Genomic DNA, 17,602 nt, shown 5'->3' with positions numbered 1-17,602 from the left:
ACAGAACACTATTGGAAAACTTATAAGTACACAAGATGAATTCTGACAGTTCTGAATCTTAAAGATGCCTGGGGAGAATATGCACTCATAGAAATTAGTATGCACTACAACAAAAAGAACATCTAAGGACATTTTTAATACTAATAAGGACGCTAATTTGTGTGTCCAAACTAAAATTAGGAGACACAACTAGAAGAGTCCTAGAAAACAAAAGATTAAGTTAATTTTTCCTCAACTTAGACACGCTTCCTTTTGGGTTATAAATTATGATTATTTTTAAAAAATTTCAAACCATAGTAGCTGCGTCTCAATTTTGGTGTCTTTAAAAGAGTAAGTTTTTTTTGTAATGATGGAAGTTATAGGAGGTACTCAGCTGTGGCTGTTATGAGTGATGAATTGCTTAAATTGTTCTTCGATTGTCATTGCGAATACCCTTAATTTTTTGGGCTCAATTATGGAAATGGTACTAATTAAATTGGGTTAGTGAATGAGAATTATAATGAGAATGCAGTCAATATAGAAATTATTATTTTTATTGTGTTAATAGTTAATTTTTGAATGAATAAATTCAGTGTGGTATATTATTACTGTACGCCTCTGTTTACAGATCATTCCTACACACGGAACAGAGCTAAGATAGAAAGACAGAGAAATCGGCAAAGAAAATTTAATGCAGATGACTTTGAAAGATTCTAGGGCAAAATTTCCCAATTCTGCCTATATAAGTATTGAGAACTTTCGCCGCTGCACATTACGAAACCATCAAAACCACAGCGCCGGCAAGTAGAACTTTCGCCGCTGCACATTACGAAACCATCAAAACCACAGCGCCGGCAAGTTCAGATTTCAGAAGAAGGAAAACAGAATGAAGGAAAATTTCCGATCTTGGATATCTGAATACTACACAGAAATGGCGGTTGAAGCATCCCCAGGTAGTTCTGTAGCATCTCCGTCGGCAGAGAACGTTAAATCAACCAGAAAATCGGCTGCCGGTAGCCAAGTTAGTAATTCTGGTGACGGAGTATATTGCCATCAGGTAAGTCCTATTCATACCGAAAACTCCTGATTCATTTTTTTTATATATTGTATTTCATTTAAGCTTGGATGGATCTGGTCATTGAGCTGCAGAATTTGACTTCACTCTTAAATTTATATAGCTGTGGAAATGAATGTGCCTAAACTGGTTTTCGTTTCTTTTTCTCACATGTAAACTCATTGCTGCAGTGTCGTCAAAAAACCAGGGCTCCAGCAGCAGCATGCAAGAATCTTACGAAGAAGAAACCCTGTTCAGTAAAGATGTGTTGCAGATGCCTATGGAACAGGTTCTAAACGTTTTCTTTTTACTAGGATTAGCTCTTGATTTAGGTACTCGAACTGGCAAGTGAACTGAAATTCTTGGATCCAGGTACGGTGAAAAGGTGGAGGAAGTAGCTAAGTTGGAGGATTGGAAGTGCCCGAAATGCAGGGGCATTTGCAACTGCAGTGTGTGCATGTGAGTTTTCTGACTTATTTATCCATGATCGTCTGGTGTTTTACTGTTTAACATCCGTGTCATTCAGGAAGAGAAGGGGCCTTCAACCCTTGGGTGTACTTACCAGGGCATCAAAAGCGACTGGAAAGGTTGGTAATGGCATGAATGGGTCTCTGGAGAATGCTTAAAGATAACAGTTGCTAATTTTGTGATCTGCTGCTTTATTTTTTATCTTATGTTGTGCTTCTGAAAATTAACAGGATGTATTATCTGGTAGAAAGAAAGGAAGAAAGGGAAGGAAAGTTTGGATGTAGATGATAATACCTCTTCGAAGAGAATGAAACTAGCCAAACATTCAAATTGTGTTCACTTGATAAGTTCTGTAATATTTATACTACTTTTTATTGATAAATTCGGGTCCATGTTTGTGTGTGTGTGTGTTTTTGAATAGATTCAAATGAGAATCCTTATTTAAATTGAGAACATGAGCATGGAGATCGACGACAAATGCATCACTCCGGGATTAAATCCCATAGATGAAAATTCCATTTTTTGTAATGCAGAATGTGGTGATTTATATCATTAAAATATTATATGCTCCGGATGGTGTTCTTCCATTCTTACATAAAATTGTAATTCTCACTATGGAACTAACCCCTATATATGTAGAAAGCTAGAGACTGATAGAATACATGTGATTGGCGCTGGACAGAAAAAAACAAAAGATAAATTAGAAAAATCTCTAATCGCAAGAGGCTATAGCGAAACTTGTTAATCAGTTCCCTTCATTCTTAAACCGTAGCTGAAAGAGAATTAGCAACAATAGAGAGTTTCCAGCCACTACAACCACTGCACCTATTAAGAGATGTTGGCAATTGCATTGTCGTTGTAACAGGAGGTAGGGAGGTAGGGCTGAATAGCTGCAGGAAAGGCAAATGCAAGGAGGTAGGGAGGTAGGGCTGAATAGCCGCAGGAAAGGCAAATGCAATATGTATTGCTTGAAGGAACTGAAGGTATGAAGCTATTATCTGATGTCTATTTTTTTTTCCAAATTAGACCAAAACCTTCTAATTAGTGTAGGATAGTTGGTGGAGAAGGGAACGAGTGTGACTTTCGAAAATCAAAGGTGTGTCATTTCCAACAAAAAGATGGGAAATTTCTCTTCAAAATTCCAATGGAAAATAAAGTCTTTGCATTTGATCATTCAAAAAGATGGAGCACAACCATTACACGTTCACCTCAAGGAGCACTAATTACGCGTTCCTTGAATGCATATTCGGAATACGACGTATTTATATATGCCATTCAAGAATGCGTCCCACTAGAAGTAAATACGCATAAGCCAAATGACCATATTTAGTAAAAAAATATTCCCCTTTCGGTAATCTAAGTTTTATTTTAGCCCTAAATTATGAAATAGCAGCCGGTACCTGCACCCGAAAAAGCGTCCTTGAATGTGTATTTTGAATACGACGTTCAGCTAAGGGAGCACAAATTTCGCGTTCCTTGAACACATATTTGAATTACGGCGTATCTGGAAGACGCATTTCAAGAATGTGTCTCACTAGAAGTAAATATGCATTTTCCAAATGCGGTTTTTCCATATTTATAAGTCAAAATAATATTCCCCTTTCAGAAATCTATGTTTTATTTTTGCCCTAAATTACAAAAAATCTGCGGGTACTTGCACCCAAAAAATCAAAATTTCCCCTACCCTCATTTGATGCCCCGAATACCAGCAGCGGGTACCCATACCCGATGTATTATTTCCTATTTACATCTCTCTCGATCCCTAATTATATATATTTTTTTACTTATTCGAAAAGGAATAGTATTACCGGTTGCAATTATGACAAATCATTGTCTGCCGACACTAGTTATAACGACAATTGTCATTTGTATCATTTCCTATGTATATCTTATTCGAACATGAAAAGTATTATCGGTTGCAATTATGACAACTCATTGTTGCTTTCTGACAATGCGAACACTAGTTGAAAATTACTGTATATAACTCTCGCAATTCTCCACTGACAATATTTAAAAACTTTTCTATCTAGCTTTCTATCTATAGATTATCTATCTATCTATCTATCTATCCTTTACTTTATCAATTATACATTCAAACTCATGTCAAACCAAATTCATACTTTTCAAGGCCAGAGGGAGTATAAATTATATCTTGGCACAATTGGATTACCCTTTAGTCTTGTTGCTTTGAGGCTGTCGGTTTGTATCCCGGCTCCTATGATCTACGGTACTCCCTCCGTCCCAAGGGAGATGACCCATTTCTTGGGCGGCATGAGATTTTATACAACTTTATTTTGTGTGCCAAGTGGAGAGAGTAAAGTAAGAGAAAGAATGAAGTAGAGATAAAAGTGTTTTCATTTTTAGTAATGAGTCATCTTAGTTAGATAAACCAAAAAGGAAAGTGGGTCATTTTCAGTGAGACGGAAGGAGTAGTATTTTTATACTATCCCTATAATATTTTATGCTCCTTAATAATTTTACATTTTTCTTAATATTTCATATTTTTATTCATTTTATGTGAAAATATACTTTTTATAATTATTACTTCCTACTCCGTTCACGAAAAATAATTTTATTTGTGAACATATATTTTAATGAGAAATTAGTAAATTAATAGATGGGGTGAAAAAGTAGATTAAATAGGATAGTAAAAAGAGAAAAAGTAAGAGAGAGAAGATAAAGATTAGTAAGAGAGAAAATGAGAAAATGTGAATAAAGTATGAGATAATGTTCCCATTTAATGAAATAAGGCTATTTTTCATGGACACACAAAAATGATAAAATGAGACTATTTTTCATGAACGGATGAAATATATATCTACCAAATTATATATTGCAGATTTATCGTTTATGTTTTTGTTTAGATTTTTTTAACGTGTATTATACTTTTTAGAATTACGATTATTTACAAAATTCTACATTATAGATTTATAATATGTGGTATCATGATATATATTAGTTGTTTTACGAACAATGTTGATACTAGTTATAATGACAATTACCATATGTATAAATTTCCTATTTTTCTCTTGCAATCCAAGTACTACTAATTTTTTTTCTTATTCAAAAATGAAGAGTATTACCGGTTGTAATTATAACATATGAATGTTGCTTTTATAGACAATGCGACACTAGTTATAACAACAATTACCATATGTATCATTTCTTATTTTTTATCTCTCGCAATTAAGTATTATATACTCCCTCTGTCCTGGCCTAAGCGAGATGTTTCATTTTCGCACATGTTTTGCGAACATAATAATAAATAGTTAGAGCGAAGAAAAAAGTAAAGTAAGAAAGAGAATAGCGTAGATAAAACTCTCTTCTACAATATTATCTCTCTTACGTTATTTTCTCTTCACTCTAAATATTTATTATCATTTTCCAAAACACATGCGAAAATGAAACATTTCGCTTAGTCTGGGACGAAGGGAGTAGTTCTTTTGCTTATTTGAAAAGGAAGAGTATTACCGGTTGCAGTTATGACAACTCATTGTTTCTTTTATGACAATGCAGACCCTAGTTATGACAACAATTGTCATATGTATCATTTCATATTTATTTATCTCGCAATCCCCTATTATCTAGGTTGCAAACAATGCAAGCACCGAAAAGTTCTCAATATCCCACTGTAGAAATTTTGGATCCGTTTACTTGCATTTGGTTACATATGACTTTATATTACACATAGTGCAAACATCAATGCAAAAATAAAGATTTACATGTCCTGCACTTTATACGGTGTGCTTCTAGCCGTTTATGTAACTTAAAATCTAAAATACTGTAATAAAGTTATAAATATGCGTATAAATGAGAATGAAGTCAAAATATAATAAATTAATATACCTATTGTGTCAATAGTTAATTTTGAATAAATAAATTCAGTGTGTTTATGTGACTGTAAATATTTAATGCAGATGCTTCGAAAGATTCTAGGGAAATTTCCCAATTTTGCCAATATAAATATTGAAAACTGTCACAGCTGCTCATTCCGAAACCATCAAAACCACAGCGCCGGAGATTTCAAACGAAAGAAAACTGAATTAAGTAAAATTTCCGGTGTTGGATATCCAAATACTACACAGAAATGGCGGTTGAAGCATCCCTAGGTAATTCTGTGGCGTCTCCGTCGGCAGAGAACGTTAAATCAACCGGAAAATATTATAACTAAATAGATTTGATACAACTAATCTCTTATTATATGATACAACTAATCTCTTATTATATGCTATTTAAATAGATTTTATACAACTAATCTCTTATTATAATATACATAACTAAATTATCTTTATGTTAGTAATAAAATATTAAAAATGTTTTTTAAATTTTTTCTTGATAAAATAAACATTTTTAGAATGTAAAAAAATATATATAAAAACTAAAATTTTAAATTAAATATTCATGATACAACTTGGATCCATCTTAAAATTTTCGTTCCATGTAATAATTTAATTATATATCCTGCTAAAATACTCCATGGCTAGAAATGGATGGGATGATGACACGAACACTCAAACTCATGATGATTTCTAAAACCCACGAGGCTACAAGAGGCATTTCAGCTGAGGGAGCACTATTTACACGTTCGTTGAATGTGTATTCGGAATTTGGAATATGTATTTCAAGAATGCGTCTCACTAGAAGTAAATACGCATTTGCCAAATGCGTTCTTTCCATATTTATAAGTCAAATGTGTAAATATTTTCCATATTTATAAGTCCAAATGTGTATAGGGTTGCAAAGCCGCATCCGGGATCGTGGTTCAGTGTGCTAAAGAAATGCTTTGCTGAATCAGAACGTGTTCTTAAAATGTTGGGGATGCATTATTTAGAGAAGGCTGCCGACTATGATGCTTTAAATGCTTCAGACGTGCTTAGGGTCTTAAATCTGCTATGCATTCATGCTCTTGGGAAAAAGTAAGGATCATTATGTTTTAAGTTATACATGCCACTCACTTTTCATTTCTCACCTAGATTGATTTCCTTTATTCACAGAAAGCTAAGAAATTGGATAAAACACCAAAAAACACAATTTTACCAGAAGGCAGAAGAAGCTATACATAAGGTTTTTGAAGCAAGAGGCCAGGTAATTAAACATTCTCATCAGTAAATACACCAGTTATGAAACTAGTCTTATATCAGATGTCTTCATCTTCTCATACTTAGATTCAAATGAGAATCCCTATTTAAATTGGGAACATGAGTATGGAGATCTATGACAAATGCATCACTCGGGGATTGAATCCCATACATGGAAATTCCATTTTTTCTAATGCAGTTAATTTCAAGGCGAATGTGGTTATCTATATCATTATATGCTCCGGGTGTGTTCTTCCATTCTTACATAATATGTAATTCTCACTACGGACCCAACTCCTATATATGTAGAGAGCTAGAGAGTGATAGAGTACATGTGATTGGCGCCGTAAAAGAACAGAAGAAAAACAAAAGATAGAATAGAAAAATCTCTAATCGCAAGAGGCATGATCATAGACGCTGATCTCTAAAATTAAATTTTTTTGATCAATGCAACGTAGGAAACATTGTCTTATAAATAAAATACTAACAAACCTTAATAAAAGCCTAGACCCATATCAACCGAACAATAGTTTAACCTAATCAGCCAAATATCAGAAGACAAACATTACAGAATATAAACATAACATCTCTATCTAATCTACTGCATCTCTATTAACTGCGGCACTATGTCAAAACAAGCATGTACACAAAGGTGGAAGAAAATATTAGAAACGACCCAAATCTGCCACAGTCATATTATAAACTTGAAAAACTCGTTAATCAGGTCCCTCCAATCTTAAACCCTAGCTCAGAGATAATTAGCAACAATAGAGAGTTTAAGCCACTATAACCACTGCACCTATTAAGAGATGTTGGCAATGGCATTGTGGTTGAAACAGGAGGTAGCGAGGTAGGGCGGGTAAAATGCAAGAAACTCTGTTCAGTAAAGATGTGTTGCAGATGCCTATGGAACAGGTTCTAAACGTTTTCTGTTTACTAGGATTAGCTCTTGATATAGGTACTCGAAGTGGAAAGTGAATTGAAGTTCTTGGATCCAGGTACGGTGAAAAGGTGGAGGAAGTAGCTAGTTTGGAGGAATGGAAGTGCCCGAAATGCAGGGGCATTTGCAACTGCAGTGTGTGCATGTGAGTTTTCTGACTTATTTATCCATGATCGTCTGGTGTTTTACTGTTTAACATCCGTGTCATTCAGGAAGAGAAGGGGCCTTCAACCCTTGGGTGTACTTACCAGGGCATCAAAAGCGACTGGAAAGGTTGGTAATTCATGGGTGATAAGGCCAATTTCTTGCATCAGTTATGGAGTTAAATTCTATGATTTCCATAAACTAATACACGTTTTAAGTTTAGGTGCGTAGAGAATCTGCCAGGTCAGGGAAACTGAAGGAAATCGGAGGAAAATAGAGTGAAGAAGCCAGTCTGCAACCTGACCGAGGAGATCGAGGAAGCAGCTGGGAGCGGAAAATATCTTTTTGAAGGACTTTCTAGGAGAGCAAAATCGACAATTCAGCAGAAGAATTACCCTAGAAGTTCGAGACTCGGCAATAAATAGAGACAACATGAAGAGAGATCGAAGAATGAATCATCATTCATCACCTTCACTTTTCCGCTCTTAGTTCAGATCTAGTTGTTCTGTGCGCAATCGTCCCTATGAAGATGACCCATTTCTTGTGGGGCACGAGATTTTATACAACTTTATTTTGTGTGCCAAGTGGAGAAGATGAATCCTCTAGACCTGTTTGATCTGCACCCTGCACACACATTGCATGAAACAAATCATACTATCTGCATAATTTTTTTTATCTAAAGTTGTGCTTCTGAAAATTAACTGGATGTATTATGTGCTAGAAAGAAAGGAAAGGAAAGTTTGGATGTAGATGATAATACCTCTTCGAAGAGAATGAAACATTCCAAACTGGCTGAAACCAGCCACACTATTCGTGATGAAATTGTGCTGCCTGTGGAAACCTGCCAAACATTCAAATTGTGTTGACCTGATAAGTTCTGTAATATACTACTAATTTTTATTGTTAAATACGGGTCCGTATTTGTGTGTGTGTGTTTGAAGAGATTCAAATGAGAATCCTTATTTAAATTGAGAACATGAGCATGGAGATCGACGACAAATGCATCACTCCGGGATAGAATCCCATAGATGAAAATTCCATTTTTTGTAATGCATATAATATCACGACGAATGTGGTGATTTATATCATTAAAATATTATATGCTCCGGGTGGTGTTCTCCCATTCTTACATAAAATGTAATTCTCACTATGGAACTAACCCCTATAGATACCCGATATCCAAATCCGAAAAAGTCGGATAAGTGGATACCCGAAACCCGATTTTTTGGGTATCGGATCGGGATCGGGTAGTATGAATTTTGGATTATCGAGTATCGGCTATCCCGATATCCGATCGGGTATACCCGAATTATCCGATTTATTTTCTAAAATTAATAAATTATATTTTTATTATAATTAAATGTAATTTAATTTCTTAACTATAAATTAATTAATACTCTCTCCGTCCCAAGGAAGATGACCCCTTCCTTGGGTGACATGGGATTTTATGCAACTTTATTTTGTTTGTTGAGATGAGAGAGTAAAGTAAGAGAAAGGGAATAAAGTAGAGATAAATGTGTTTTCATTTTAAGTAACGGGTCATCTTGGTTGGGACACACTAAAAAGGAAAGTCGGTCATCTTCACTGGGACGGAGGGAGTACTTAATAGTTAGCATATAAGATATGTAATTTAACTTTTTAATTACATTTTAATTTCATTGACTTGTAATATTTATAATTTTGAATTTTTTGATGATATTATTGTTAGATCTTGATTCTTATGAATTATTGAATTGTGATATTTATAAAGGATGAATGTTTGAACTTATGAATTTTGATGGTTATTGACTTATTGTGGATGGACGAAACATGTTAATATGTATAACTTATGAATTTTGTATTTTTCAAAGTTTGTAGTTATTTTCTTTTAAATTCGAACTACTACAAGAATTTTGTATTCCTAAAAGTTTGTAGTTATTTTCTCTTAAATTCGAGCTACTATAAGAATTTTGAATTTCTAAAAGTTTGTAGTTATTTTTACTTGAATATTAGTACTTCAACTTTGTATTAAATTTGAATTAAATAATATTAAATAAATTCTAAAAGTTTGTAGTTAATTTTCAAAAAATAAAAATAAAAAATAAAAATCACAATTGGGACTGGATACCCGATCTTTCGGGACTAGATACCCGAGTCGGGTATTCGGGTACCCGAAATAAAATTCGGGTCGGGTATCGGGTATTGGATTTTGGGAATTTCGGGATCGGGTACCTGAAAATTTCGGATCGGGTATCCGCGGGTACCCAATTTGACAGGCCTAAACCCCTATATATGTAGAAAGCTAGAGAATGATAGATTACATGTGATTGGCGCTGGACAGAAAAAAACAAAAGATAAAATAGAAAAATCTCTAATCGCAAGAGGCTATTGCAAAACTCGTTAATCAGTTCCCTCCAATCTTAAATAGTAGTTAAAAGATAATTAGAAACAATAGAGAGTTTCAAGCCACTACAACCACTGCACCTATTAAGAGATATTGGCAATTGCATTGTCGTTGAAACAGGAGGTAGGGCTATATAGCTGCAGGTAAGGCAAATGCAGTATATATTGCTTGAAGGAACTGAAGGTATGAAGCTATTATCTGATGTCAATTTTTTTTCCCAAATTAGACCAAAACCTTCTAAGTGTAGGATAGTTGGTGGAGAAAGGAACGAGTGTGACTTTCGAAAATCAAAGGTGTGTCATTTCCAGCAAAGACGCGTCCAACTAATTAAGCGTTCACCTGAAGGAGCACTAATTACGCGTTCCTTGAATACATATTCGGAATACGGCGTATTTATATATGCCATTCAATGCGTCCAACTAGAACTAAATACCCATCAGCCAAATGTCCATAATTACAAGTTAAAAAATATTCCCCTTTCGGAAATCTAAGTTTTATTTTCGCCCTAAATTAAGAAATAGCAGCCGGCACCTGCACCCGAAAATGCGTCCTTGAATGTGTATTTTGAATACGACGTTCAGCTTAGGGAGCACAAATTTCGCGTTCCTTGAACACATATTTGAAATACGGTGTATCTGGAACACGCATTTCAAGAATGTGTCTCACTAGAAGTAAATACGCATTTTTGAAATGTGGTTATTTCCATATTTATAAGTCAAAATAATATTCCCCTTTCAGAAATCTATGTTTTATTTTTTGCCCTAAATTACAAAAATTCCGCGTGTACTTGCACCCTAAAAATCGAAATTCCCCTACCCTCATTTGATGCCCCGAATACCAGCAGCGGGTACCCATACCCGATGTATCATTTCCTATTTACATCTCTCGTGATACCTAATTATATATATTTTTTTACTTATTCGAAAAGCAATAGTATTACCGGTTGCAATTATGACAACTCATTGTCTGCCGACACTAGTTATAACGCCAATTGTCATATGTATCATTTCCTATGTATATCTTATTCGAACATGAAAAGTATTATCGGTTACAATTATGACAACTCATTGTTGCTTTCTGACAATGCGAACACTAGTTGAAAATTACCGTATGTTTTTCATTAACTCTTGCAATTCTCCACTAACAATACTTTAAAAACTTTTCTATCTATCTTTCTATTTATAGATTATCTATCTATCCATCTCTTACTTTATCAATTATACATTCTAACTCATGCCAAACCAAATTCATACTTTTCAAGGCCAGAGGGAGTATAAATTATAGCTTGGCACAGTTGGTTTACCCTTTAGTCTTGTTGCTTTGAGGCTGTCGGTTTGTATCCCAGCTCCTATGATCTATGGTACTCCCTCCGTCCCAAGGAAGATGACCCATTTCATGGACAGCACGAGATTTTATACAACTTTATTTTGTGTGCCAAGTGTAGAGAGTAAAGTAAGAGAAAGAATAAAGTAGAGATAAAAATGTTTTCATTTTTAGTAATGAGTGATCTTAGTTGGATAAACCAAAAAGGAAAGTGGGTAATCTTCAGTGGGACGGAGGGAGTAGTATTTTTATACTACGTGGCAGTGCTGGGAAGGCTATGAGAGGTCTTTATGACGTGGCAGGAGGTGTTTTTGGGAAGTCCGTCGGGAAGGCTATGGGAAGTCCATCCCCACTGGGGATGCTCTTAGGGTATACCAGCCCTAATCCACCAATTTTCTTGCAATCAGGTCCTCAGTTTATTTGTGATACTGAAATAGCACCCCATCATGTGATAAATGTGCAATTTGACCCCTATACAACTCCTTGTGTCCAAATTGGCCCCCAACATGTTAAATCTCGAAAATCAGTTCCAAAATTGCCTAAAATATCATATGCCACCCCAAACCCTTAGAAAAAATTTCAATTGCATGTATGGCTCAAAGTAGAACCGACCCTAAGGAGAGTGGATGGATATTTGATTGTGGGGCTACGGATACGATGTCGTATGATAAAAATGATTTTTCAATGTTTGATGAGGCAACTAAAAGTTCAATCCAGACCGCTGATGGGGAATTAACTGCCGTTCGTGGGAGTGGGACCATAGAAATTTCGCCAACCCTAAAACTCTCCAACTGCCTCTATGTGCCCAAACTATCCCATAAACTCATGTCCATTAGCCATGTGACTAAAGATCTCAATTGTACATTACTGATGCATCTCAATTTTTGTGTGTTACAAGATATCAGGACCAGGAGGATAATTGGGCATGGCACTGAGCGTCAAGGTCTTTACTATGTGGATGAGATTACTCAACAAGTTGGCACGACGATGCTTGCTCACGAATCTGCTGACCGAGAAGCCTAGTTGTGGCACCGCAGATAGGGACATCCTTCCTCGGGTTATTTTAAATTTCTTTTTCCCAAATTTTCTAAGTTTAAAGACATTTCGTGTGAATCTTGTGTTTTGGCGAAAAGCCACAGACAGTCTTTCAAGTCTAGTGAGGCTCGTGTTCAAGATATTTTCTCTTTAGTGCATGTTGATGTGTGGGCCCTACGCCTATTATTGGTGATCACGGTTTTAGATACTTTCTCATATTTGTGGATGATTGCACGAGATTAACTTGGATATATTTTTGAAAAATAAATCTGAAGTTTTTGAAAAATTTGTCTTATTCTTCACTATGATTCAAACACAATTTCAAACTCCTATTAAAATTCTTCGATCTGATGATAACGGTGGGGAGTTTGTTAATAAGGAGATGGCTGAGTTTTTTAGGAATAAAGGTCTAGTTCATCAAATAACTTGCCCTTATACCCCCTAACAGAATGGAGTAGTAGAACGAAAAAATTGGTTAATCTTGGAAGTCACTCGTGCCCTATTTTTTGATTCAAATGTCCCAAAACTTTTGTGGCCAGGAGCTGTTGCCACTGCTGTGTATCTAATAAACCGCCTTTCTACAAAAATTTTGGAAATGAAAACCCCCTTACAGGTTCTTTGGGCCCTAGCTAAAATTTCCGAACCCCCCACGCTTCCCCTTCATGTCTTCGGCTGCTCTGTTTATGTGCACATTCCCAAACATGAAAGAAGTAAATTTTCTGCTTGTGCTCTTAAATGTGTTTTGTTGGGGTATGGGATTAACTAAAAAGGGTACCGATGCTATGACCCGGTTTCTAGGAAAATAATAACGACCATGAACTGTAATTTCCTAAAATGTGAATATTTTTTCCAAGCCCAGACCGGGGTCAGGAAGAGAGTGTTGATAGCCAAGGGGAGAATTCGAGTGATAGCATTAGACCCCTTAGTTGGGCTGCGTCACCACAATTAGGCAACTCAACAGTGGAACCAACAGAGCAAGTTAGTGTCACCGCCGAGCCTATCTCGTCTATTGTAGAGCCTCCTCAGCCGGCTACACCGCAGTTAAGTCCTCCTCTAGTGATATCCGAGGTAATTCCTGAAACCAACTCAGATTGTACAATTGTTATTCCTAACGGTTCTGGTGAAGATGAAAATGCAGCCATTAATGGTGACACTGGGCGGTACATACTTCCACCAAGAAGCGCTCGTGGGATACCGGCTAAGCGCTACAGCCCTGAGAGGACTAACACTAAAAGCCGATATTCGGTGGCAAATCTGGCTAAGGCTAATTTGAGTGAGATGGCGAAGGCATTTGCAGCAGGCCTTTATGAAGAAGAGGAGCTCCCTGGAACAACTGAGTGATGCATTTGTCGTCGATCTCCATGCTCATGTTCTAAATTTAAATAAGTATTCTCATTTGAATCTCTTCAAACACACACACACAGTAAAAAGTACAAGTATAATTATCAATTCAACACAATTTGAATGTTTGGCCGGTTTCCAGTGGCAGCACAATTTCTTCACGAATAGTATGGCTGGTTTCAGCCAGTTTAGAATGTTTCATTCTCTTCAAAGAGGTATTATCATCTATATCCAAACTTTCCTTCCCTTTCTTCCTTTCTTTCTAGCAGATAAAACATCCTGTTAATTTTCAGAAGCACAACATTAGATAAAAAATAATGCGGCAGATCACAAAATCAGCAACTATTATCTTTAAGGCCCTTTCCAGTCGCTTTTGCTAACCTTTCCAGTCGCTTTTGCTGCCCTGGTAAGTACACCCATGGGTTGAAGGCCCTTTCTCCTCCTGAATGACATGGATTTACAACAGTAAAACACCAGACGATCATGGATAAATAAGTAAGAAAACTCAAATGCACACACTGCAATTGCAAACGCCCCTGCATTTCGGGCACTTCCATTCCTCCAAACTAGCTACTTCCTCCACCTTTTCATCGTACATGGATCCAACAACTTCAATTCACTTTCCACTTCGAGTACCTAAATCAAGAGCTAATCCTAGTAAACAGAAAACGTTTAGAACCTGTTCCATAGGCATCTGCAACACATCTTTACTGAACAGAGTTTCTTCTTCGCAAGATTCTTGCATGCTGCTGCGGGAGCCCTGGTTTTTTGACGACACTGCAGCAATGAGTTTACATGCGAGAAAAAGAAACGAAAACCAGTTTAGGCACATTCATGTCCACAGCTATATGAATTTAAGAGTGAAGTTAAATTCTGCAGTTCAATGACCAGATCCATCCAAGCTTAAATGAAATACTATAAATAAAAAAAATGAATCAGGAGTTTTCGGTATGAATAGGACTTACCTGATGGCAATATACTCCGTCACCAGAATTACTAACTTGGCTACCGGCAGCCGATTTTCCGGTTGATTTAACGTGCTCTGCTGATGGAGACGCCACATAATTACCTAGGGATGCTTCAACCGCCATTTCTGTGTTGTATTCAGATATCCAACACCGGAAATTTTCCTTCATTCTGAAATCTGAACTTGCCGGCGCTGTGGTTTTGATGGTTTCGTAATGTGCAGCGGCGACAGTTCTCAATACTTATCGGCAGAATTGGGAAATTTTGCCGTAGAATCTTTCGAAGTCATCTGCATTAAATTTTCTTTGCCGATTCCTTTTCCCGCCTTCAAGAGAAATGGTTGTCTTTGTATCTATGGGTAGCAGTGAACTGTAAACAGAGTCGTACTGTTATAATATATCACACTGAATTTATTCATTCAAAATTAACTATTAACTCAATAAAAATAATACTCCCTCCGTCCACAAAAAATAGAGTAATTTGTGTATGGCACGGTTTTTAATGTATAATTGGTAAAGTAAGAGAGAAGAGAAAAAAGTAAGAGAGTTGGAGAAAAAGTAAGTGAAAAGTAGTGTTAGTGGAATGATGTGTAGAGTTATTATTTGGCAAATGCGTATTTACTTCTAGTGAGATGCACTCTTGAAATGCATATTCCAAATACGCCGTATTCCGAATACGCATTCAAGGAACGTGTAAATAGTGCTCCCTCAGTTGAAATGCCTCTTGTAGCCTCATGGGTTTTAGAAATCATCCTGAGTTTGAGTGTTCATGTCATCATCACATCCATTTCTAGTCATGGAATATTTTAGTAGGATATATAATTAAATTATTACATGGAACAAAAATTTAAGATGGATCTAAGTTATAACATGAATATTTAATTTAAAATTTTATTTTTTATATTTTTTTTACATTCTAAAAATGTTTATTTTATCAAGAAAATTTTTAAAAAACATTCTTAGTATTTTATTATAATTTGAAGATAATTTAGTTATGTATATTATAATAAGAGATTAGTTGTATCAAATCTATTTAATATTCATCTAATTTTAATATTTATTTATTTATTTATTCATTATTATGATACAACAAATTATTTTGCAATCAACTGTCCCCTAAAATTAGGGATTTCGGAATGACACAGTTTTTAATACAAAATTGTTAAAGTATAAAAGAGATTCTATAAAGTAATTGAAATATTATTTGTGAAGAATGAACCCAGCCATAAGAGTGAAAAGTTGCCAAACAGGGTAATGGGCTAATTTTGTAGAACCAACCAAAATAGAAAAAGGAGACTACTGTTTATTGACAAAGGGAATAGAGAGTAAAAACTTAATTTAGTGATTGAAATTAGCTTATACCCTCGTCACTATTTTATTTTTATAAATTATATAAATCCTAATTAAAAACACTATAAATACTCCATTTTTTTCACTTTTCACACACCAAATTTAGATGACTAGTTTGGTTTTTTTTAATTTAGTATTTTAGTTTTAATGTAGTTTTTTTTTTAAGCAAAGTATATGATGTAGTTTCACTTTTAAATTAAGTAATGTAGTTTTTTATTTTTTGCATTTGTGGTGTTTAATATAATATACTATTTTGGTATTTTAGTTTAAATAAAAACAAAATTAAAAAACAATGATTTAAAATTGAAATGAAAAGTGGATAAGAGATAGGGCATGCACTAGGGCTCCACCATTGCAGAAAGATAGGGCATGCTGACGTGGCAACCACTAGGGCTTCTACTAGGGCATCCATTGTAGATGCTCTTAGGTAATAAATATATAATACTCCGTACTATATACACTGATAAGGTCACCATGATTTATAACTCTCTCCATCACCTTTCTCCAAAGGCCTACAACTTCAATTCTAAGAAAGAATAAATGACTTAACGAATTTGAAAAACTAGTTACGCTTTCCATGTATGCATTTTTGAAACACGTTTTATTGATTGCATCAATCAAAATTAAACTATACATGCATTGGTAAGTACACCCATGGGTTGAAGGCCTCTTCTCTTCCTGAATGACACGGATGTTAAACAGTAAAACACCATACGATCATGGATAAATAAGTCAGAAAACTCACAAGCACACACTGCAGTTGCAAGCGCCCCTGCATTTCGGGCACTTCCATTCCTCCAAACTAGCTACTTCCTCCACCTCTTCACCATACCTGGATCCAAGAACTTCAATTTACTTGCCGTTTCGAGTACCTAAATCAAGAGCTAATCTTAGTAAACAGAAAACGTTTAGAACCTGTTCCATAGGCATCTGCGACATATCTTTACTGAACAGGGTTTCTTCTTCGTATGATTCCTGCATACTGCTGCGGGAGCCTGTTTTTTTGACGACACTGCAGCATTGAGTTTACATGTGAGAAAAAGAAACGAAAAACCAATTTAGGCACATTCATCTCCACAGCTATATGAATTTAAGAGTGAATTGAAATTCTGCAGCTCAATGATCAGATCCATCGCAGCTTAAATGAAATACAATAAATAAAAAGTAAATCGGGAGTTTTCGGTATGAATAGGACTTACCTGATGGCAATATACCCCGTCACCAGATTTACTAACTTGGCTACCGGCATCCGATTTTCCGGTTGATTTAACGTTCTCTGCCGACGGAGACGCCACAGAATTACCTAGGGATGCTTCAACCGCCATTTCTGTGTAGTATACGGATATCCAACACCGGAAATTTTACTTAATTCAGTTTTCTTTCTTCTGAAATCTCCGGCGCTGTGGTTTTGATGGTTTCGGAATGAGCAGCGGCGACAGTTTTCAATACTTATATTGGCAAAATTGGGAAATTTCCCTAGAATCTTTCGATGTCATCTGCATTAAATTTTCTTTGCCGATTCCTTTTCTCGCCTTTAAGAGA

The 17,602-nt window shown here is 35.6% G+C and overlaps 3 protein-coding genes across 7 annotated transcripts in view; 2 read left to right on the top strand and 1 right to left on the bottom strand.

The window, feature by feature from the left end:
• LOC125222599 (cell division cycle-associated 7-like protein) overlaps window positions 1-17,602 on the top strand; it is a 95,563-nt gene that overhangs the window by 26,328 nt on the left and 51,633 nt on the right. The gene's annotated exons all lie outside the window — the stretch shown is intronic.
• LOC125222623 (cell division cycle-associated 7-like protein) lies at window positions 138-7,902 on the top strand. 3 transcript variants are annotated; one of them, XM_048125359.1, is made up of 6 exons: window positions 138-750; window positions 805-1,036; window positions 1,225-1,322; window positions 1,406-1,492; window positions 1,560-1,640; window positions 7,808-7,902. In XM_048125359.1, the coding sequence occupies exons 1-6, from the start codon at window positions 671-673 to the stop codon at window positions 7,809-7,811; spliced, it is 582 nt and encodes a 193-aa protein (XP_047981316.1). In that variant the 5' UTR covers window positions 138-670; the 3' UTR covers window positions 7,812-7,902. The 3 variants fall into 3 exon arrangements, with proteins under 3 accessions (XP_047981316.1, XP_047981309.1, XP_047981300.1); XM_048125352.1 differs by lacking the exon at window positions 7,808-7,902 and adding an exon at window positions 1,732-1,979 and having other exon boundaries at window positions 140-783; window positions 838-1,036; window positions 1,560-1,620; XM_048125343.1 differs by lacking the exon at window positions 7,808-7,902 and adding an exon at window positions 1,732-1,979 and having other exon boundaries at window positions 143-750; window positions 1,560-1,620.
• On the bottom strand, window positions 13,836-17,047 carry LOC125222642. 3 transcript variants are annotated; one of them, XM_048125370.1, is made up of 6 exons: window positions 16,976-17,047; window positions 16,806-16,892; window positions 14,711-15,080; window positions 14,425-14,522; window positions 14,127-14,187; window positions 13,836-14,024 (listed from the first exon to the last, which is right to left on the bottom strand). In XM_048125370.1, exons 3-6 carry the CDS (start codon window positions 14,879-14,881, stop codon window positions 13,971-13,973), a joined length of 384 nt encoding a protein of 127 aa, XP_047981327.1. In that variant the 5' UTR covers window positions 14,882-15,080; window positions 16,806-16,892; window positions 16,976-17,047; the 3' UTR covers window positions 13,836-13,970. The 3 variants fall into 3 exon arrangements, 1 of the variants encoding a protein (XP_047981327.1); XR_007176596.1 differs by lacking the exons at window positions 16,806-16,892; window positions 16,976-17,047 and adding an exon at window positions 14,263-14,328 and having other exon boundaries at window positions 14,711-15,074; XR_007176594.1 differs by lacking the exons at window positions 16,806-16,892; window positions 16,976-17,047 and having other exon boundaries at window positions 14,127-14,328; window positions 14,711-15,074.

This window comes from Salvia hispanica, chromosome 1 (genome assembly GCF_023119035.1).
Source record: "Salvia hispanica cultivar TCC Black 2014 chromosome 1, UniMelb_Shisp_WGS_1.0, whole genome shotgun sequence".
NCBI lineage: Eukaryota > Viridiplantae > Streptophyta > Magnoliopsida > Lamiales > Lamiaceae > Salvia > Salvia hispanica.
The sequence above is the reverse complement of the archived record's forward strand: the minus strand, read 5'-3'. Positions and strand labels throughout refer to the sequence as shown.

Bases quoted from the DNA above. Each gene is read 5' to 3' on its own strand.
- LOC125222623 (XM_048125352.1), top strand. From the start codon at position 671: ATGCAGATGACTTTGAAAGATTCTAGGGCAAAATTTCCCAATTCTGCC. The intron at 1,037-1,224 runs GTAAGTCCTATT...TCATTGCTGCAG, and splicing joins ACGGAGTATATTGCCATCAG to TGTCGTCAAAAAACCAGGGC. The intron at 1,621-1,731 runs GTTGGTAATGGC...GAAAATTAACAG, and splicing joins CATCAAAAGCGACTGGAAAG to GATGTATTATCTGGTAGAAA.
- LOC125222642 (XM_048125370.1), bottom strand. From the start codon at position 14,881: ATGAAGGAAAATTTCCGGTGTTGGATATCTGAATACAACACAGAAATG. The intron at 14,523-14,710 runs GTAAGTCCTATT...TCATTGCTGCAG, and splicing joins ACGGAGTATATTGCCATCAG to TGTCGTCAAAAAACCAGGGC. The intron at 14,025-14,126 runs GTTAGCAAAAGC...GAAAATTAACAG, and splicing joins CAGCAAAAGCGACTGGAAAG to GATGTTTTATCTGCTAGAAA.